The sequence below is a fragment of the Sinocyclocheilus anshuiensis genome, unplaced genomic scaffold (genome assembly GCF_001515605.1).
Source record: "Sinocyclocheilus anshuiensis isolate Anshui unplaced genomic scaffold, SAMN03320099.WGS_v1.1 scaffold355, whole genome shotgun sequence".
Taxonomy (NCBI): domain Eukaryota; kingdom Metazoa; phylum Chordata; class Actinopteri; order Cypriniformes; family Cyprinidae; genus Sinocyclocheilus; species Sinocyclocheilus anshuiensis.
In genome coordinates, this window is record NW_015549571.1 from 2,104,364 (window position 1) to 2,128,099 (window position 23,736).

A 23,736-nucleotide genomic window follows, 5' to 3' on the forward strand; every position below is an offset into this window, starting at 1 on the left:
AGCCTTCATAGCCGTGACAGGACAGACAGGGAGTTCACAGACGTCCTTCATAGCCATGACAGGACAGGAAGAGAGTTCACAGACGGCCTTCATAGCCGTGACATGACAGACAGGGAGTTCACAGATGGCCTTCCTAGCCGTTACAGGACAGGCAGAGAGTTCACAGACGGCCTTCATAGCCATGACAGGACAGGCAGAGAGTTCACAGACGGCCTTCATAGCCATAACAGGACAGACAGGGAGTTCAGTAATGGGCGGCACTACCGTAACCAGAGCTGAAGTGAAAGACTTCGCCTCAGGAGGTTCTGCAGCATACGGCGCCACCTCCGTAGAATCCAGAACGAGCACCGCCGCCTCTGGAGGTTCTGCAGCATCAGCCGCCACCTCTGGCAATCCTTCCGCGGACGTCGCTGGCTATGGAATGTCGGTGGTAGTGAACGCAGCCCATACACACCAGAAAGCAATTCCCCATACAGGAAATGTAGCAGACGAGGGGATTACTTCTGGGACAGAAGGGTTTGAGAGTACTAGCTTAGGGATACCAGCTACACGTGCTGATACCAGCGGTGGGTCCTCCACGCTGGATGCCAGTCTGGGATACTGAAGAACAGTCCTTGAGGATCTGGGTGCAACAGACAAGAAGTGACAGGACTCTGAACGAACAGACGAGACGGGACGAGGCTCTGGAAGATCAGCGGAGATGTGACAAGGCTCTGGGAGATCAGCTGAGATGTGATGTGACTCTGGAAGATCAGCTGAGACGTGACGAGTCTCTGGAAAATCAGCAGAGATGTGACGAGGCTCTGGGAGATCAGCTGAGATGTGGCGAGACTCTGTGAGATCAGCTGAGATGTGACATGACTCTGGAAGATCAGCTGAGACATGACGACGCTGGAAGATCAGCTGAGACGTGACGAGATTCTGGGAGATCAGCTGAGACATGACGAGACTCTGGGAGATCAGCTGAGACGTAACGAGATTCTGGGAGATCGGCTGAGACGTGACGAGACTCTGGGAGATCAGCTGAGATGTGACAAGACTCTGGGAGATCAGCTGAGACGTGACGAGACTCTGGGAGATCAGCTGAGACGTGACGAGACTCTGGGAGATCAGCTGAGACGTGACGAGACTCTGGGAGATCAGCTGAGAAGTGATTTGACTCATGAAGATCAACTGTGACGACTTGACTCATGACGATCAACTGTGACGTGATTTGACTCATGAAGATCAAGTGTGACGTGACTTGACTCATGAAGATCAGCTGTGACTTGACTTGATTCATGACGATCAAATGTGCCGTGACTTGACTCAGGAATGGCAACTGAGAAATGACAGTGCGTTGTTGTGGCCTCCATTTTGCGAACAGGCTCCGTAGTTGTAGCCGCCATTATGTGAGTGCGCTCTGGTGCGTCCGCCATTTCAGTCACAGACGCGGTGTTGCGTTCCTCCTCCGCGACACCCACAGTGAATGAAGAGCCAACACACAACAAAGCATAGTCCATAAACTGACAGAGTGATGAACGCAGACCCTGGCGTCTAAGCTTAGACATCAGCGGTTGATTAATGCCTTCGCAAAAAAACTCCATCAGCAAAAAGTCCGGTAAATCAGAGTAATAGGCAATGGATAAATACTCTTGAATATAGTCCTCGAGCGATCGCGTGCCCTGCTCGAAGGCTAATAACAGTCTAGCAATGTCAATACCTGGCCAATGTTCCTCGGAAAAGCTGCTGGATCCTTGTACGGCCGAGTATTCTGTAACGGAGCGAACGAGACGAGAGACGTTCGGATCCATACGCATAGCTTTATTCAGAGACATGGTCAGAAGCAGGCAGGGTCAAAACATCAGCAAACAGGTATGGCACAGACGAGACAAGAGCAATCCAAAACGGGTGTGAGTCAGTCGACAGCGAACGTTATCCAGAGTGCTTGACAAGAGGGGTAATCCAGAAACATGAGCAATAGTCCAGGCGAGGTACAAACAGAGTCCGCACGGTGAGACAAGGGTTAATCCAAGAAACACAGGCAAGAATCAGAATACGAAAAAACAGGCAAGGCAAGACTATGACTAGACTATAAAAAATAGAAACTGGCTCCGTAGAGTAGCTATCGCTAGGAGAGTGATAAACGCTATACAATACTCGGCAGTGAGAGAGAGGAAGTCCATGGCGTATGCAGGGTGTTTGATTGGTGTTTGACCTCTGGTCTGCAACAGTGTTGGGCAAGTTACTTAGTAATTTAATTACATTTTCAGATTACTCCTTTTAAAAGTAATCACGTTACTGTTCTGATTACTTTATTTCAAAAGTAATTAGTTACATTACTAGTTACGTTACTTTTTTCTATGGCTACATCCATTAATTTAATTTACATGAAATCCCAGCATAAACGCTCCCGATAAATATTTGTTATTAAAGCATCAACATTCACAGAACACTGTTATTTTTAACTAAAGCAAGCATAGGCTGCTGCGTACATGGCAGCAAATAGCGCTGCTTTTACAATCTCTAAAAATATGACATCTCAGTTCACTGCAATCTCACAAAGCTCTGTTATAACACAATTAATATATGCATAATTCATATTTCATAATGGCTACAATTCATGTGTTATAATGAGAGGATTCGTGAGCATGCACATTTCAGCACTGCACTCCTGACTGGCCATTGCGTTCCAGAAATCAACATTGCTCAACGCAGCTAACACGTGTTATAGCCTAAATAGAAACTCTGCCTACGCTTGCGCCTGTTCATCGTTTTTTATTTTATATTAGTTCTTGTTGCTTTTGTGCAATAGATGAATAACAATTTATTTGTTTTAGATATTTTATTTTTAGATATTTCTATTTTGCGGGAGTCCCATGAATCACTTTGTTCTCCCGCATCCCGCACACACACGAGTGTCTACCGCCCTCACCCGCACTCACCCATCTTGTCCCGCGCCGCACTGTTGCCACTGGCACTGGACTCGACAGTGCGTGTGCTACACCCTTTTTACAATCTTGATTATAAAACACATGTATTCTGTCAGCAATGTAACGCGGAAGTAACATATAGAGACCTTGGCTTGTAACTATACTCTATTACTATTTTGAAAATTATAACACGTTAAATTACTCCGTTACTAAAAAAGTAATCAAATTACAGTAACGCGTTACTAATTAATGCGTTACTGCCCAACACTGGTCTGCAACCAATCACATCATTCACCTGTAACGGCTGATTTATACTTGACGCGTCTGCAAGTTCGCTTGGGTCCGCGCTGCAAATATGACGTCATCACGGTGTTGGCGCAAGTTCGCTTTGAGTGCGTGTGACCTCATTTTGCGTGGCGGTGTGCACGGCATTTTTTGCAACTTTCCGCACGGCTCCGCTTCCGAAGATGCACGAGTTCAAGGCGACTCTGGCCGAACATGCAGGTCTGTGCCGGCATTTGTGTGAAACAGAAGCAAACTGATGTGAAGTTCAAACTCCATCAGGTGTTTTGAGAGAAAACAATGCATAGTTTTTTTGCATAGATTGTCCAAGGCTTTTTAATTGAAGTATGTTTTATTTTTATTGCATAAAAATAGATTAAGAATTCATTTAGATACTATTTATACACTATTTGCTCAAAGTTGTCTTGTGTTTGATGTGAAATAAACCCAAAAGCTTAAGATCAGTTTGTATATAAAGAAATTATTAATTCATCAACTCATTCATCACGCGATAATTCTTGTACCGGCAAATTAATTCTTGCCGGTGATTCCCGATGGTTTCAGAGGACAATTACTCCTCGTCGCCCCCTGTCATTTTAAAGAATAGCACAACAGCGAACGCCTCGTCCATTTGGGAAGGTGCGCGTGCAGTCAGTGGAGGCTCACGGAGCGGAGCTAGGCGAAAGTGTAAATCCCACTTAAGGCTTTTGAGTGGGATAAATCACAAGTTTACCAATGAAATGACTTTTGAGGAAAGTCTGTGTGCTCAGTGGCCCAATAGCTGTCTAGTTTAGGGATGGGTTTAATTTCAAATCAACCAATCCAGTTTAACACGAATGACCAAAAGGGGAGGGCACAGTGGCACAAAGGTGTGAATGTCCCCCTGAAAACAAATTTTTGAGGGGATTACTTGCCATGGCAACAAATGGCTGTTGCAGGGAAGTATACCTCAGTAACATACATCCGAATTGGTTTGGCAGTATAATGTCAGGGATTTGGATTTTTGGCCAGCTGTGTTTTTCCTTTTTGTGTGTCTGTGCTTGTGTGTTTGTGAGTTGGTGTATCCTGGGGTGTGGCTATGCTCTTCTCTCAGTGGCCGATTGCTGAACGTGATTTAAACCCTGGGTCTTCAGTCATTTTCTGCCAGATCGTTCAGTCTGCCTATGTGGTACTGTGCTAAGGCCTCCCAGTGTCTTTAGACCAGTTTTTGTGTCATGTGCTTAGTTGGAGTTCTAATTCTGTTTCTCCTGTGCTTTAGACCTCACACCACCTGCATTTATCCTGCATTCTGCCTGCCACGCCCGATCAACATTCTCTCTGCTCTACCAACATATCTCTGGCCTGTTTGCTTTTCCAGCTCACCTCAGCCAACAATCTTCAACAGCAAAGGAGAGATGGATTGTGTTGCTTGACTTTTGGCAATAAATTAATTTTATTTGCATAATTTTTAGTCTGTGTTCTGCTTTTGGGTCCAAAGCTGTGTTTGGTTACAACATATACGAACCATGATATTTCCCGTGTCTGGTCAGTAATACTCCCAGATTTGTCCGAAAATCTGCGGTGTGTACAGGAGTTTACTGGTCCGTATACAGCTCTTTTCATGCAGTGTAATTTGCTACACTATTATTCCAACTGAACAAAGCAGGTATTTGTATAGTGTATAGAATTTTCACAATATATGGTTTCAAAGCAGCTTTACAGAGTTTTATGTCTCTGTGTTTCAATGTCTTTAAGCTCTAGTGAGTGGTTTTACAGAAAATATGGTTTACTGCCTTTGAGTCCCCAAAGAGCAGTGCAATGCAACTGTGACAAGAAAACAAAACTGATGTGAACAATACCTGTGACAGGTATTGTCTGGTGCTGACTTTAGTGATTTGGGGGCCCTAAGCAAATTCCAGGTATAGGATTTATTTACGCCTTCACAAATCGTCTATGGGATAGTGCAATGAGCCCATAAAAACACACAAGTAAATCATTTTGAGAAATCAAAGCAAAAAAAAAAAATCATGACACAAAGCACAAGGCCTATAAATCTCAAAAGTATATGTATACTTTCTTTTCTGAGGTAAATATCCCTGTTGTGAGACAGTTAAGACAGTTGTCACATAAACAAATACTGTATCATAAGCTATACCTTACTTGTTAATTAAAATTATTTAATTTACAATGATTTAATCATGTTATTTATAATCATATTGTTATTTATAATGAATTCTTTGGCATTTACTGGTTCCAGAATCAATCACTGAGAGTACTAGTTAGGGTGCTCTAGACTAGTTTGACATATCATATTTTTAATTTTAAGACCTTTGCAGCATGTTAGAGGCCATTGGTCTTCTAGCAGCATGAAAAACAAAGCTTTTAGTCAAATTCTGAATGGATTATGCATAGCCAAGAAAGCACACAAAGAGAACTCTCTTTGTAATCACTACACACTGAATATTTTCTTTTACATACAGTACATCCGGAAAGTATTCACAGCGCTTCACTTTTCCACATTTTGTTATGTTACAGCCTTATTCCAAAATGAATTAAATTCATTATTTTCCTCAAAATTCTACAAACAATACACCATAATGACAACATGAAAGAAGTTTGTTTGAAATCTTTGCAAATTTATTAAAAATTAAAAACGAAAAAAAAGTCACATGTACATAAGTATTCATGCCCAATTCACACTCAAAATTGAGCTCAGGTGCATCCTGTTTCCACTGATCATCCTTGAGATGTTTCTACAACTTGATTGGAGTCCACCTGTGGTAAATTCAGTTGATTGGACATGATTTGGAAAGGCACACACCTGTCTATATAAACTAACTGGAATAAATGTAGTAACCATAACTGCATTAAACTATGTGGTGTAGCAATTACCAGGCATGTAAATGCCTTAATCACATGTACATGTGCTTGGATGTACATGGATGCTGCGTATTGTTTACATAATTTCATTAATGAAGTTTGTGAGATTACATAAGTTTTCAACTCTGAATCGTAAACTCTGTCGACACAACTTGCTGTGCAATTGGTCGGTGCGAAGAGACGGTGCAAAGACAACATGGCAAACCTATCTCGATGCTGAATAGCCTTCCAATACATCCATAGACATATTTTTCAATTGAAGTAAGTAGGCAGTGGCCAGTGGCCACATGCCTAATGTATATGTGAGTTCATCATTTGCGCTGGGTGGTATGTGAATAATGGCTGTAAAAATAACCACACTTCTAATCAGAATAATGAAAATTGCATGTAAACAGGAGTGAAAAGGTTTGCTTGTGTCATGTAAACATCTTACTGTGATTAGGTCCTTACTCTGATTACTGGAAATAATCATATTATCGGTGCACATGAGAAGATTCGCCAGTGTAGAGAAACTTGGCACTGAACAAAAACTCTAGCGTTTTGGGCAGTGAGTGGATCCTAACTTTAACACCTCTGATTGACCATCAAGACATATGAATGTGATTGGCTGCATTGCACAATGCGGCAAAAAGACTTTGAAAATAGAAACCTCAAACACAAATACACTCTGGAGTATCTGTTTTGCCAATATCAGATGGGGCCCCGTGATTCCCTGGGGCCCTAAGCAGCTGCTTACCTCAGTTATTGGTTAGGTCCTCCCCTGCTCATGTATATGTATAGTTTTCAGCCTTTATAACATTTTTGGAACGGATTATGACATGATCATGAAAACTTTGAAATGGTCCTGAAATCTTTTCAAATGCTAAATGTTGTCTTCTATGAGCTTCTTATACAAAACGCTGAGAGTGTGGGCCACTTTTGATGAGGATTCCTGTCTGACTCATATTAAATGAGTCACTTGACCCAGAGAAAAGGACAATGAAAGAGAGCAAGAGAGTGTGTACAGGAGTACTAGTGTGTCCTTCAGACCATAAAGTGCTACACATTTGGCCTCTTTATTGCATTTAAACCACTTTGGCTCTTGAATTTCCATATAAATGCTATCACTCAGAATCTCTTCTACCAATTATCATCTTGGAACACAACAGGGGGATTTGTTTAGACACCATTTAAAATGTTCCTCGAGGATTGTTCTCATCAGCTTAAGCGGAAACAGCTCGGCTTCTATTTCTGGCTCATGCTTTTGAAGTAGCGCACAGAGATTGGAAGATAAAAATAACTCACCAGTGCTTCAGTGACGGTAAAATTAACAGCACACAGATTTCCGTATGCCTCAAAGAGGAAATAAAGATGACAGAAAGTCAGTAAAAACACTGTGTGTTTAGGAACTACATAATGGCACATATAAGCCTCTTTCAGTTCCTGCCATTCTGAGGTCTGTGTGGGAATCAAGCCAAAAACAACAGCCGTAAATTCTAACACTTTACTCCTGCGATGGGATGAACTACTGCCAAAGCCACACTGTCGACTTTGTGTTGAGTAATTCAATAGCTGGACATAAACACTTAACACAGCCTCGAATCTTCATCCCAGACAAACTAACTCAAGAAAAACAAAGAACTTAACATTCACCAAATGCCATCACAGACCTCTTCATCTCTTGTTTTATTTTTCAGTCCCACTTTATATTAAGTGGTCTTAACTACTATGGATTTACAATGTACTTATTTTGTTCATATTGTATTGCAAATCACTTTTGCTGCTATTGAGGCGGGATATCATACGGGTGAGGTTAGGGACAGGTTTGGTGGTTAAGGTGTAAGCGATGGGTCAACAGTGTAAGTATAAATGTAATTACAGAAATTAATTACAAATGTAATCACATGCAGGCATTTGTTAAAATATAAGTACAATGTAAAAAAATGTATGTACACAATAAGTGCATTGTACCAAATGATTCATTTAAATGTAAGTACAAAGTAGTTAAGGCAACATTTCGCCACAAGTTCCTTTGAGATTTTCCTATGGGTTTTTTTTTTCAATTCCTGAGCAATATAAGGTCTGTGGTAAACATAACTTGACGATAATTAGACGTTTTGTTTCACTACATAAACTGAATGTAGTGAATGTAAACGAATGAATAAAATGTGAACATAAATGAATGTTTTGGGAACTAATTGTTAATTCACGGCCATTATATCTTATTTTAATTCTGCATGTGATGATTTCTACACCAAACTTTCTCAGTCTTGAGGGGACAGACACTTTTATTTTCATACTTCACGACTTTGACCATATTTTATTTTTCCAATCTTATATTTGGCCAACTGTCCAGTCTCTATATTTATAAATCACGTTTGGTGTTAATTTCAAATCCAGCTTAGCCACTAATAAACCCGCTGTTCCAAAGCCATACCATTTTGTTCTATTTGGAACTTGTAGAGCACAAGATGGATACTTTTATGATGCTTTTTTTAGTATGCCTACATTCTTTAAAACATCTCTTTTTGTGCTCCAGTCAGTCATGCCGGTTTGTATCGACATGATGGTGAGCAAACGATGACAGAATACTCATTTTAAGGCGAACATGAACGCAGACAAGAATCAAAAGAGCGTGTCACAAACACTATATCATATGCCAGCGCAGGAAGCACAGGGCATGAATCATAGCCTGAAGGGGGGTTAGCAAGCTGACTCAATAACATTGATTTTCCCTCTTCACCAAACTAGCAGCCTGCACTGCTTTACGCTGATCCATCCGACACTGATGATGCAAGCGCTGCTCCCGAGTGGAAATCGAACTGGGCCGGGTTCTGTGTCTACTGTGATATTTATACATCCATAATGGATGTGGATGACTTGTTCTTCTTTGCTAATGAGGATATCTTTCGGTTGACAGAATGGAGGGTCCGGTTAATGCAAAGGGTGGAGGAACAATGCTTTGGAAACACGTCAGGCAGACCCTCCTATACTAAACACACAAGTTCGAGACACTTAACACATCACGTCATGAAACAGGGTAACTGATACCTCTCAGAGAACCAGCATCGCTCCTTTCAGTTCATCTGCGTGAAGCTGAAAGCTGTTTTGCATTAAAGAGCAGCTAAAGGGGACAGAAGCCCAGATGTCTGTGGGCACCGACACATCAAAACACTAATGAATCATGGCTTGTGGGACTGGCTTAAAGAGATGGGGCTCTCCCTCCCTTCAGTTTCTTTCTCTCTTCCTCCTAATTAAACTGACATTAAGTGCATCTTTGTTCACTGCTTAGCTCACAGCTTTGATGCTGACAACTGAGGGCAGTGACAGCATTGATCAGTGGCCCAGTGAGGTCAGCTGCGGTTATAACACACAGACAGAAACGGAAGCAACACTGGCACAATACCAGACCTGACAATTTAATGCAAAGGAGCCAGTTTATCTAAATATTCTAACAGAATATTTCAATTAATGTTAACAAGTATACACCCAAGTAACACACTTTTACAACAGAGCACAGCAGTAAGGCTGCAGAAGACACGATGTCATTATTTTTCAGTCTATTCAGGGGTCAAACACCTTTAGATCAATGAACTGCCGTGCCTTTTCTAGTGGTTTGTGAATCATTTTAAAGAGACAAAAGCTAACCTTCAACCAGCTAACTAACTAAATAGACAAAATTCCTTTGAAATCCATGACTTTTCAAGAATTTAAGGTTGTCACTATTATTTACAGGCTGCAATTTAGATCATTTTAAAGAGACAAATAACAAATAAAAAAAGAAAGAAAGAATGAATGAATGAATATCTTTGAAATCTATTACTTCAAGAATTTTACAATTGTATGGTTTAAACTAGATTAAAAAGTTTGTCAAGACAAATTTTAAGTTGGATTGAGAAAGCCGGACCAAAAAGTTTAAAGAGGTGGTTCACTGGGTTTTTTCTAGGCTTGATTGTGTTTATGGGGTGCAGTCTAACATGTGTTAATGCTTCGTTTAAAAAAAAAACGCATTATTTTTCACATAATTTACCTTTATTCCACACCTCTCTGTCCCTTCTCTGAGAAACGGGCTGATCTTTTCCTTCTTTTATGAAGCCCCTCCGTCAGAAATAGGCGATGGGCTCTGATTGGTTAGCTAGTCCAGTGTGTTGTGATTGGCTCAACCGTCTCTAGTGCGCATCTAAACGTCCCACCCCTCACCTCAGCGGCATGTGCTCCGGTTGCATTGTAAACAAGGCGTCGTTAATATCGCTTATCAGTTTGAGTCCAATATTATTGAAGAGGATCGTTCAGAACCTGTGCAAGCAAGGCTTTTAATGGTAGGCCTATGTTTTTTGTTTGTTGTTGTCTCATACTTTTAGATACGCTATTGTAAATGCTACTGCTTATGTTAGCTTTCAAAATACAGTTTTATCCTGATTAAAGCTTTAATACAGTACAGCAACCATATGCGCGTCCATGTTTAATGCTTCTCATAGCTATGTGAAAATAAGTGTATAATTGGAACAGTTCATTGTTGGAGCTGAGCTGAATGAGAGCGATGCAGAGCGTGTGCAGAGCAGGGGAACGCGAGGAACAGTATTGAGAACCGCTGCTTTTGAACATTGATTTTGAAACCTCATTAAACTGCCAGAATTTTAAAAGACGATATCTCCGTTTGCATTGAACTTTCAGCTTCGTAAGTTTGCAGATATTGTTTATGCTCAAACAGCAACATTACACACTAACTAACGTTAAAAAAGTGAAATCTCAATGAACCACCCCTTTAAAAAGTTTGAAAAGTTTAAGAAGTTTAAAAAAGTTTTATGTTTAATGGTTTAATGTTTTAAAGGCAATACAGTCTGAGATAGATAGATAGATAGATAGATAGATAGATAGATGATAAGGACCTCAGAGTGGATGCAAGGGTGAGATAGATAGATAGATAGATAGATAGATAGATAGATAGATAGATAGATAGATAGATAGATAGATAGATAGATAGATAGATAGATAGATAGATAGATAGATAGATAGATGCTAAGGACCTCAGAGTGGCTGCTAGGGTATTCTAGGCGGTTGCTAGGGTGTTGCTATGCGGTTGCTAAGGTACCCGGGTTGGTTGCTAGGGTGTTGCTATGCGGTTGCTAAGGTACCCGGGTCAGTTGCTAGAGTGTTGCTATGCGGTTGCTAAGGTACCTGGGTATCCTTGAAATCCATTACTTCAAGAACTTTAAAATTTTATGGTTTAAATTATTAGGTTGTCCATATATTTTCAGGCTACAATTAATACGCATTTACATAAGAACCTGAAAATACTGTACAGATTCATTTTTAAAAGTACACTAGATAATATGAGCGTGCATGTATAATAATAAACATTTCAGATTTAGACATATCATGTCAATTACCCAGCAACATAGCTAATCAGAGACATGTCGAACTAGAGTTATGCTATTATTCAACTTCCAATTTTACAAACACAACTTTTCACTGTGGGAATGTAAATGCTTGTTCTTGAATAATTCTCTCAGTGAGGAGCATAGAGAACAAAACCACAGTAAGGCAGAGTTTATTCAAATTCCTGCGCTGTGAATATTTTACACTGTGATCCTTTAATAAGATACATAATGCAGACTAATATTGTACTATGCCGTATGATTCTTGTAACGCAAGAGCTGAGACTATCTGCTCTGAAAACAGCCCAGGAGGGCAGAGCAGAGACCCGTTTATACAGAATAAAGACACATTTACATCCATAATGCTCAAGTCTGCTCTGCAGTTTGTTTGATCCACACATTAACATTAAGCTCACCTGGGCACAGTGGACAGGTACGTTACGAGTCGTCTCAGGTCCTCCTGTTTTATTCGGTCATGGTTACTCCTGGCAGGAAAGGCCAGGATGGGGCCACCTCTCTTATCACGACCTCCTGCAAAAAAAAAAAAAAAGGAAATCGTTTAACATATGCAATTTTATTATGTGTTTTGGAAGTACAAACTATGAATCATTGTATTATTTATTGTTAAACATAGTAAAAGAACATTCCCAGAAGTCCCTGAGTGACACATTACATATATTTAAATTTTAAAAGTTTTTTTTTTTTTGTCATCATAAATATACAGAGATGAGATGGAATGAAACATTATAGAACACATTTGCGTTCTCTCGTTCTCTTCCCCTGAGAAATGTTGCATTCACTTGCAAGACTTTTGCTTTGCTCTGAGAAACTTTGGGTACACTTTTGAGATGGAAATAATATGAGGTGGGAGGAAAAGCAAATGCTATCTGTACATTTGACAGTAAATTAACTTTATATCACTTAATGAAACATACGGTTATACATTGTGAGTTATACAGGCATCATTATGCCATCCTGTAATACTGAAAACATTTTCACCATACTTTTTTATGGTTAATTTCTAGCCACCACAACTGCCAGTTTTTACCATAAATTGCATACTATCTCTATGATGGCCTAAATACGTCTTTGAAGGTAGCATCATGAGTGTTATCTATAGCAAGCGTTACTACATTCCTATTACTATTGCTCATATTTAGGCTTACTAAACTTTTATACCTAACTTTCATTAGAAGCAGTTACAGGAAATAGTGGGAAAAAGGGGGCTAGAGAACAGGATCCATTATAAAAATGTGTATGAGAGAAAGGAAGGAAGAAGGCAAAAAACAGGTAGAGATTGTGCTGAGAAATCATCACTGACACACCTAGAGATTAATCCCTAATTTTTCCTTAAATAAAGTGTCCTGAACACCTTGATTTTGAGATTGATTTCATTCATACACGTAGGTAAGAGAGAACTCATACAAAGCTCATTATGGCAGTTTCACATCACTAAGCATTTAAATTTTATTGTAGACGGACAGACAGTGGTTGCATTATAGGCATTTGATGGCTGCTGTATCTCACATCTCACAAGATTAAATAGCACACAAATCACTGTGCCTCAAATCCAATATTTTGACTTCTTCATGGCATGCTTGAACAAGCTCACTAAATTCAGCCAGCTGTTAACATGTGAAAGAGCCGCAGGTTGAAATCTGTGAAGTTTCGAGAAAACCCCTCCACAGGGGTCATATGATGCGTTTTCCTTTCTCTTTGGAGTGTTACAAGCTCTTGCATAAAGAAGATCTGTAAAGTTGCAAAGACTAAAGTCTCAAATCCAAAGAGATATTATTTATAAAAGTTAAGAGTCAACCACGCCTATCTAAAACGGCTCGTTCTAACACGCCCCCACATATCTATGTCACGATGTGGAAATATTAGCATAATGCCGCCCAAATGTGCACGCAAAGAAAGAAGGCGTGGTTTCAGGAACAGCAGTCGTGTTGATGCAGCCATGTCAGTGAGATGCTGTGTTTCAGTGCGAAAGCAAACGCACTTTATTTGGCCTTTCGGAAGTAGATGCAATTAGGAATCATTGGTTAAGATTTATTTACAGCAGAACAGCACAACCCAGATGTTCGAATTTGTGCAACGCATTTTATGGACGACAATTTTTTTTAACCTAGAAGAGTACAAGGCTGGCTGTGCACAAAGACTATTTCTAAAAAAAAAGGGTCAATTCCAACTTTGCTATGACAATCTGGCGCTTCTGGATCAGCGACTGTAAGTATGTTTTGTTATTAGTTTAAGTATTTGCTTGTAGCGTCTGGACCAATCAGACACGCCATTTTTCATTAGATTTAACAAATCAGTTATTCATTAGATTAACAAATAGTCACAGACCCCTCACCCAATAAACATACTGGGTGCCAGGATGTCGATCATTACAGATCTGGATGTGCTGTAGCTGGATGCACCACCAACACCAGAGCCAAATGAGAAAGGCTCAGTGTCAAACATCAGTCATTTTCAAAATGTGTGAGCAAATAACGATTTGTGAAATTGTTTTTTGTCACTCACACTCAAAACATCTCACAGATCTCACACTCACCTGATACAAACGCTACTTTTTCTCTCAGCACAGGGAGGACATCAGACGCTTTAATTCCTTCACTTGTGAAAGACCCTGAGAATGAGAAAAAGTGATGTTATTTTCATTTGCAATCTCATCACTCATTACATTTCCACAGTATTAAACACCCTAGTGAAAAATAAATATACTAAAATGTATTTGAAATACATTTATTTCATTTAAATGTAGTAGTATACTAGCCTACAAAGACATTTACATGCATGCATTTATGTATTTGAAAAAAAAAAACCTGCAATTGCACTTTTGGCATACTAAACTTGTATATTTAAAGTCTGCTAAATTGCAACAACTAATTTTGTACTTACTGCACTTTAATTGTGCGGAAGTAGTGCTGAAGTCCAACTAAATATATGCTGAAGTATATTTAAGTGGAACTATACTTCGGGTACACTTTAAATATCTTGCATTTAAAGACTGATATTATTCAAAGATCATACAATCCTCATAAAACACATTTTAGGCTTAATATTAAAAATGCGCAATTTGCACAAGTAAAAAAAGTAAAATAAAGCACAAGTAAAATAAAGTTTAAGTAGATTTGTTTATATATCTATCATTAAGTCTCGATCAATATTTCAGTAAATATGTTAATAGACTTGAACTATACTTAGTATTAAATAAATGTATTACGTTTTTATTAGTGCAGTTTTAAACAGGAAATACACACAAAGTCCACATGGCTATGTCATAAAGGTTGCCTCCCACACGGTTACGGCATGAAAATACTGTAACAAAAATAATTTTTGGAAAATACTTTATATTAAATCTAGCGTAGCGTTAGTTCTGGCAGGTCACGTTAGTCAAGCTCGCATCAGCTGACTCTCAACTGATCCCAATCAACCTATGGGAATACGACACCTATCTAAGCATTCATATATAAGGTCCCTCAGTATTATCAGCAGTTTTCACATTGCTCAATAGCTAATTACCCTCCTCCATCCCCAACTCCTCCTCTGTCAGTCAGGATTCAGCCTTCTGATTCTCCTTTGAATCAGACTAATTATAAAATGTGTAGATAAAATTATTGAACTTTAACGATATCTGCAATACATTTATGTTGGTTCTGTTCTGTTTACCCTGGGGGGGTTATCGCTGCTCTCCCTGCTCTCATCCTTGCTAGGCTGCATGGATGCACAGGGAGTTCCCAATCCAAACTGTATGCTAATTGTCAATCATCTTTGACGATAGTGGTCCTGACAGAACCAACTTTCTCTTAATACAACACAGCGAATGACAACCATTGGTGGTCTCCCAGGGGTTTATATCATGGCTAAATTAGTATTATGTGATTTAGAATAAAACAGGAGAAAACATTATCAATACATAAAAAAAAAATAATAATAATATTGCATTACAATGAAATTGGACAAGCTCAGTGCCGATTTAATACTGCCAGTTATTTATTTATTTTTATTAATTGGAATGTGTGCAGAGGATTGTGGGTGATTGGATGACACCAACGGTATGCTTGATACACCCTTAAAAATATGCACAATTGCAAATGCAAAACGGGATCCTTCAAACTGAGACGACCTTCGATGGTAGCTGATTATGTCGCAGATGGTTGAACCTACTAGGATGCAACCTTCTGATTGAGAAGCACCCGTATCCTGTAGTATAATATGCATACTGTAGCTTTGATTCTGGATGTTGATTGGTCAATACAGTGTTCCAACCGTGCAAAAATACAAAATATAGTAACGCCTATGATGTGAAACACCAGTTTAATAGCTGTGTTTCACTTAATATAAAGCAATTATAAAATGTACAACAATCAGCGGTAGGGATGTAACGATTCACTCAAGTTATGATTCGATTCGATTCACGATTTTGATTTCACAATTCGATTCGATTCGATTCACGATTTTTTTAACAAAATGAGATTTAAGACAAATTATAAATGAAATGTGTCCTTTTATTATTGCTTGGACAAAATGCTGCACGCGTCTTTGTGAAATTGAAATATAACACTATAATAATATACTAATATAGCACTTGCATATTATTGCTCTTTTGTTGGTTTTGATTGCTTCTATTGTCCTCCTTTTTAAGTCGCTTTGGATAAAAGTGTCTGCTAAATGACAACATTTTAATATAATGTAAATGTAAATAACAAAACTAAATTGAAATTTTAAAACAAGCCCAAAATTAAACAAGTAACACAAATAAAATAAATCTCTTCATATAAACAAACTAAGGCTTTGTCTGTGCTCTTTCCATTTAAAATTAGAGGCAATTGGTTTCCGCTGTAAACAAAGCAGCGCTGCACTTATGACAAGATGAAAAGAAAAAAAATACCATCTACACTTTTCTAAAGACAGTAAGTTCCCCTCAGACATACATTCATATAAACTCCTACCCCTAATTGAATCGCGATATGTTTAGCATCTCAACCGATTTGAATCGTCACATTTCGAATCGATTTTCAACCGGCTCGTGGGTAATCGTTACATCCCTAATCAGTGGTCTTTTTTCCCTCTAAGGGGTTTTGGGAGACATTCCTGAAACATATAAGTTGATACTTAAGATCAGGATATCATAAAGATAACTGAGACCTCCATTAGGTCTTCTGGGCGATGAAAACACAACCCAGAGCAATAAAAGGTTCCACTGTGTCTACAGTAAACTCCTTCATACGTACATCTTCCTTCCAGTCCACATCTGTCTCCTTATCTCCATTCATCATGGCCAAACCCCTCTCTCTCTTTCAGTCTGGACTTTTTACTCTTTCAGATCTTACTATCATAAAGCAGCAGAGTCCTCAGAGAGAGATCATAAGAGCCATCATAAACACTCAGGATGAAGCCATCTGAAGCGAGGTGTCTCCTCAGTACTACACTCCTCCCTGAGGACTCTCTGCTTCACAGAAGCGGATCAATGCTGCTGATTCTTCACATTAAAGACACGCTGGCGACTCTGCTAATGAACGACTACATTACAGAGGTTCAGAGAGGAGCATGATAATGTAAGAGCTGCTTCAGCAGTCCGGCTGATTATGCATCAGATTGAAGGCAGATGTAGTTCAGCAGATGATTAGAAACATCCTAACATGGATAATTAAGCGCTTGCTACAGCTAGTATTAGTATAATTAATGGTGAGTAACATTCACATTTGAAACAGGCTCATCGGAAACACATTCATCTACCTCTAATTTTTACAAAAACATGTCTATCACTGCAGTTTCAAAACTGAAATGAATACAAGTGGCAGTAAAACACACAAAAATATGATTACAAAGCCAGGTTATTGATTAATATAGACTTATTTCTATACAGTTCTTTGCACAATACTATGTTATTATGACCTTTACTGTAGTGCATTATTTGCAAACTAAAACATACTGTATTGACATCTGCATCACATATCCAGCTGGATATGTGTTGCTTTTCTGACTTAGTAAACTTGCTTGGAACCTCTCCAATGTGGAGTGCTCAGGTTCGAATGACAATAAAATAATTTAAAGGCTTGTAGAAGCAAGCTAAAACAGCATGGTTGCTTCAGCAAATGCATTTTTATCTTAAATTTGCTTTTGTTAACAATTAGGTTAGTTTATGTTATTTTCAAATCCAAATGACTATTAACCTTTTAGCACAATTCACTGGACATTAAATTTCCTAATTGCCATGATACGTAGACCAACAACCACAATAATGAAATGTTGTTGCATTGATCTGTTTCAGAGAAATGCCAATGGACGTTTCACTTCGAAAGTGCCGCAAAATGTGCAAGAAGCAATGTAATATAATTTTGGCACTGTTTCTGATCTGTTTTACCAGGAGGAAAAGCCTGTAAAAGGCCTTCTCTCAGTTTTTTAGACTAATAGACATAGACTAAAAACCACAAAACCCCAATTTTCACTTAATGGTTTCTTTGACATCTCTTTCTTCGCTCGTTATTTGGCCAGATGCTTAAATTGAAAATATTTTCACACAAAACGGCATTTAAAAAAAAAAAAACAAAAAAAAAAAAGCGAAATAACCTTATTATTTACCTTAACATTTAAAATGTACGTGACAGTTACAGTTTGAAATGTTTACTTTGCTGCATACTGCTTCATACACTACTTTAGTGCATGGCTCCTAACTGCTGAAAAATGCTTGTTAAATCAGGTGGGAGTCATTACGAAATAAATCTGTACTCGCTCTACCTCTAATAACAGGGTGAGTGGTGTTTGAGAGGTGGCATGAAAGAGTAAATGAGAAAATGAGGAGAAACACAGGAGGCAGAGTGAGGGATGGACTGAGAGATGAGGAGCTGTAATGGGGCAGAAATGAGGGATTGGATTACAGAAAGACTAAAGCTCAGCCCCATTAAAATGAGAGACAGCATCAGATCAAAGAGCGGCCCGTCTGTCTGCGCTCAGCTCACTCAAACACCTGCATTAGTGCTCAAACGGTCTGTCCTCCTTGAGGACGACTGGAGAATTTATGAAGGCTAGAGGGGAAGTGCACTTTCCTGTACCTCTCGCTCTGTCTCTCTAGATATCCAGAGCATTGATATTTCATCAATCGAGCCCCGTTTTCACAGCACCTCATTAGTATGAATGTTTCAAGGAACATCAATAGCCTCTTTTGTGTGTTTCTTCTCACTTGCTCTTTCGTGTTTCTCACCTCATTCTATAGTGTTAATGAAGCAGTTTGCCACATATACTGTATTCATTTTCTGTTCTATACAGTATGTACAAGTCTAACATAACTTAAGCTCTATTGACAACATGTTTTTGTGGTAAAATGTGACCCTGGAGCACAAAACCAGTCTTAAGTGTAAATTTTTCGAAATTGAGATATATACAACGTCTGAAAGATGAATAAATAAGCTTTCCACTGATGTATGGTGTGTTAGGATAGGACAATATTTGGCCGAGATACAACTATTTGAAAATCTAGAATCTGAGAGTGCAAAAAAAATCTAAATATTGAGAAAATCACCTTTAAAGTTGTCCAAATGAAGTCCTTAGCAATGCATATTACTAATTAAAAATTAAGTTTTGATATATTTACAGTAGGAAATTTACTAAATATCTTGATTTTTACGTAATATCCTAATGATTTTTGGCATAAAAGAAAAATCGATAATTTTGACCCATACAATGTATTTTTGGCTATTGCTACAAATATACCCCAGCGACTTAAGACTGCTTTTGTGCTCCAGGGTCATAAATATCAATCTTCACAAAAATAACTTTGACGTCCTTGTTTTTATCATTTTTACAGTAGCACACTTACATTGAAAGTCTATGGGCCCAGCGCAATAAAGGACTTTAAAAGCAGAAACATGATATTTTGGCTAAATTATTTAGTAAAAATGTGTTATTTGAGCTTTAAATTTGCCTAAAGTGTCCTTTTGAGGTGGGGATACCTTTCAAGCATACTAGCATAATTCCTGCGGTTGGATTTTCCTCTGTGTAAGTGAAAAACTGTAATACGATCACAGCATTGCCGTTGAAATATTATACAACTTTTATATAACTTTGGCTGTACTTTTCAAATAGTATTCAACCTGTATGTGCTGATTGACATTATATGACAAATGCTGTCAGTAAAGCTTAACTTACATTAAAGTTATGAATTCCCATTGGGAGGTCAGATTCATTTTTCCCCATGTGCCTGCATGGCATTTTAAATGTATCTTAGTATTTATTCAAGTATGTTTTCAAGACCATGTCATATTTTCACCCACCTCACAGTTTTACCTCTAAACCGCATTCTCCGTTGCATTCAAGCAATTCACAAACAGTTTATGAATAGTTTCAACAAATCTGGGTTAAAAAAGGCTTAAAAACAACCAAATCGGACGTCCCTGTGATCACCACCACAATATGACAAAAGCCACTTCAGCATCTCATCTGTTTCACTCCATCAAGCATCACATCTTTGCCACGAGTAAATAATGCAATGAATAATTCAGTGCATAAATGTTTCAATGCATCACACATACCAATCACATTTACTCTTCTACAAATACAACAATTCAACAAATATTTGACAAGTAAAAGAGTTGAGTTGTCCTTTCGGTAATTCTTCCTGACATCCCTGGCATTTAAAGCCTCTTCATTCCCTTTTCACTATAGTCTTCGATACACTGAAAAATAAACCGGAAGTATAATTAAATGAGTTGAAAGTGTGCTCAGAGAAGTTTAATGCAGTATCCTACTGCGTGAAATAGCTCAGACCCTGCAAAGAATGTCTAAGATTTCCTTATATAAAAAGCGAATCAAGTGAATAGGACATCATCTGGCTTTGTGTCTTGAATAGAGCCTCATTTTCATCTATTTAACACACAGCATAGATTTATCCTTTGTTAAGAGACAGCTGGCAAGTGCTGATACTAACAAATCAATGTCAGTAGGTTGCGTCAAGCATTTACTGTCATCAATGTTTTCAGCATATTGAATGTGTATCGGGAGGAAAGAGCATTTCTTCAGAACTGAAAGCAGAACAATCAATTAAATGAGCACTCTGTCACAAAAAAAAAAAAACCTACAGTTTGCAGAAGATTTTATGCTCAACATTATGAACAGACTGCAGCTCTGAAGGATTTTAATAGTGACACTGAACAAGAATTTGGAGACGAAACTGAAATTGCAATTAAATTTCATAATAAATATCAAAGAAATGGCAGTAAATTAACATTTTGAAGTAGACAGACTGAAATGCACGAGTATTTTCATGTGTGCATAATACCTGATGTTAAAATGTACACACACATTGTTGGGGAGACATGGGATGTTTGTTTTTTTTTGTGCACCAGCAGCATGTAGGAATTATTTCCTTGTGGTAGCAAGTCTCCAAATTTGCTCTGCAACAGCAGCGTAAGCAGATCTTGTGTGCACACTGACAAACCAACTCCAAGAGTTGTCCTCACTAGAATCTAGTTATTTGCTACTATGAGATAATGAGCCAAGAAACTTCTAATAAACACTCACATAAAACAGTAGCAACACAGCAATCTGCCCCAACCCCCGCCTCCTGTTGTCAAGGACACCGTAACCCCCAGCAACACTTCTACAAAGAAACCAGGTCAAGCCCATCCCACTGAAAGAAGCTTTGGCCTGCTTTCTCCAGCGTGACTCTAGTACAGCTGAAACATTCATTACAAGACAGACCAGAATTACAACACACACACATACACACACACACACACACACATTTAAACACTGATATCTTCAGAGCAATCTCAGCAGATAGCTTATAGTAATGTAGGCAAGCGGCCATATGCTGATCAGATGCTTTGTATCTCTCCCTGGGGAGAAAAGCAAAAAGGAGGTCCAGGTAATCTATAACACAGAATCCAGAGTTTGGATTAACAAAACACAAATCCCATATCGACTCAGTAAATCAAGCTGTTGGGGACACACGGGGGTCCCTGTACTGTACTTGATGTCTGAAATATGCCTGCATGGCTCAGTGCACATCTATTAGGTCAATGACACACATGTTTGCTAATGTTCTGTAATGGAAGAGATTATGGATCAAGATGCCCCATGGCATAAATCTTTTAGACATTACAAACAAATAGAGCGTATGTAAGATCATTCCTGTGAGGAAAAAATTAAATAGGGACGTGACATGACAATATTTCTTCATCCCCAAGGCGCCTTTCTACAGTCCCAAACATTTCACTTGACAAAACAAATCATTCTTGATTTCCACTGTTAAAAAGAAGTGCACCTTGATTCAATTAATAATTATTAATAAGTATAATAATTAGTATAATAGTAAGTTTAGGATTAGGGATGTAGAATATGGTAATTCAGAATATGTGCTTTATAAGTACTAATAAACAGCCAATATGTTAAAGATAGGTATGCTAATAAGCAACTAGTTAATAGAGAGAATTAGTCCCTAAACTAAAGTGTTACCAATGTGCTATTGTCATGTACATCAAATCTTAAACATAGATTTAAAAAATAAACTTTTATTTTTTTTCAGAAAATATATTAATAAAAGGCCACTTAAGTGTACTTAAAAAAGTGTACTTTCATGTTTCTTAACACACTTAAGTAGACTTTAAAAAAAAACAATTTGTGAAAGTTTTACTTTAAAGTACATTTTAAATCATTAAAGAAGTAAACTTAATTTGATTTGTTGACTACCATACTAAAGTTGCACCTTGATTAAATTAATAATTATTAATAAGTATAATAATTAGTATAATAGTAAGTTTAGGATTAGGGATGTAGAATATGGTAATGCAGAATATGTGCTTTATAAGTACTAATAAACAGCCAATATGTTAAAGATAGGTATGCTAATAAGCAACTAGTTAATAGAGAGAATTAGTCCCTAAACTAAAGTGTTACCAATGTGCTATTGTCATGTACATCAAATCTTAAACATAGATTTAAAAAATAAACTTTTATTTTTTTTCAGAAAATATATTAATAAAAGGCCACTTAAGTGTACTTAAAAAAGTGTACTTTCATGTTTCTTAACACACTTAAGTAGACTTTAAAAAAAAACAATTTGTGAAAGTTTTACTTTAAAGTACATTTTAAATCATTAAAGAAGTAAACTTAATTTGATTTGTTGACTACCATACTAAAGTACTTTATTATTTTTACCATATGTGTGTTGTTCAATGTTGCATTTAAACACTGAATTAAAACATCATTACAAATGCGTAATTACAAATAAAACGACGTACAAGTTTCAATATTTTTCAACATTTGGCAGTACACTTTAACCATATTTCAAAGACAACAGATGTAATAATGAAATTGCATATAAAATTGTACTTGAGTCCTACTTTTATTTACTATTATTTTGATAAATTTTTTTTCAAAGGCAGTGAGCTTAGACAGCAAAAAAGAGAGTTCGGTTCTTGTACTGAAGGAAGATATAAATCAAAGCTCGCAACAAGATTGATTACAGATTGCTACATTTTCTGTGTAAGAGAAGGCAGCATACCTTGATAGAGTGTTTTCGGTGTTTGTCAGTGTATTGTTGCTATAATGTGACATTGTTGTTAGTTTGCTGCTGTGCAGTTGCTAGTGTGTCTGGGTGGTTGCCAGGGTGGTACAATGTGGTTGCTAGGGTGTTTTTGAAAGTTGCTTAATGCCCAACTCAAAAGAGCCCACTCTAAAATCTATGTTGTTTTCTGGTTCCCCACTTTCAAAACAAGTCTATCAGATTTTTTCAGATTATCTTCCATATTGCAAAAAAAATAATAATTTAAACTGTATTTAGAAAAGCAACAGTATACCACTTATCAATAAACCGTATGATCTGAAGTATCATTCTAGTGTTAATTTTGTCAGCTATTTTCATTTTAGCCTTAGTCTTAGTCCCAGGCTAAAATGTCCTTGTTAGTTTTTATCATATTTAGTCAACCTTATCCTATTTAGTTTTAGTCAAGTTTTAGTCAACTAAAAGTCTCAACATTTAAGTCTAGTTTTAGTCCAAGAAAATCTAGTCTAGTTTTAGTCGAAGAAAACCTCAAGTATTTTAGTCTAGTTTTAGTCAATGAAAACTTGACATTTTAGCAATAAGATTATGAATTAACCGTACAGCAGTATTAATTTTGGCAGCCATTTTTAATTTAGTCTTAGTCTTACTCAAATGTACATTTTAGTTATCATATTTAGACAAACTTGTCCTGTTTTGGTTTATTCAATTAAATGTTTTAGTCAGGTTTTTTAGTCAATGAAATATTAGTCACATTTTCTGTGTAATGGTTAAACTGATAAAAAATATTTTTTCTCAAAATTATAATCGTAATGATTGTTGT

General features: G+C 37.8%; 1 protein-coding gene across 1 annotated transcript in view; it reads right to left on the reverse strand.

The window, feature by feature from the left end:
• LOC107657356 (kalirin-like) overlaps window positions 1-23,736 on the reverse strand; it is a 231,818-nt gene that overhangs the window by 137,377 nt on the left and 70,705 nt on the right. The window contains 2 exon segments of the mRNA XM_016445398.1: window positions 11,827-11,941; window positions 13,965-14,039. Of these exon segments, the coding sequence (XP_016300884.1) occupies window positions 11,827-11,941; window positions 13,965-14,039 (190 nt within the window).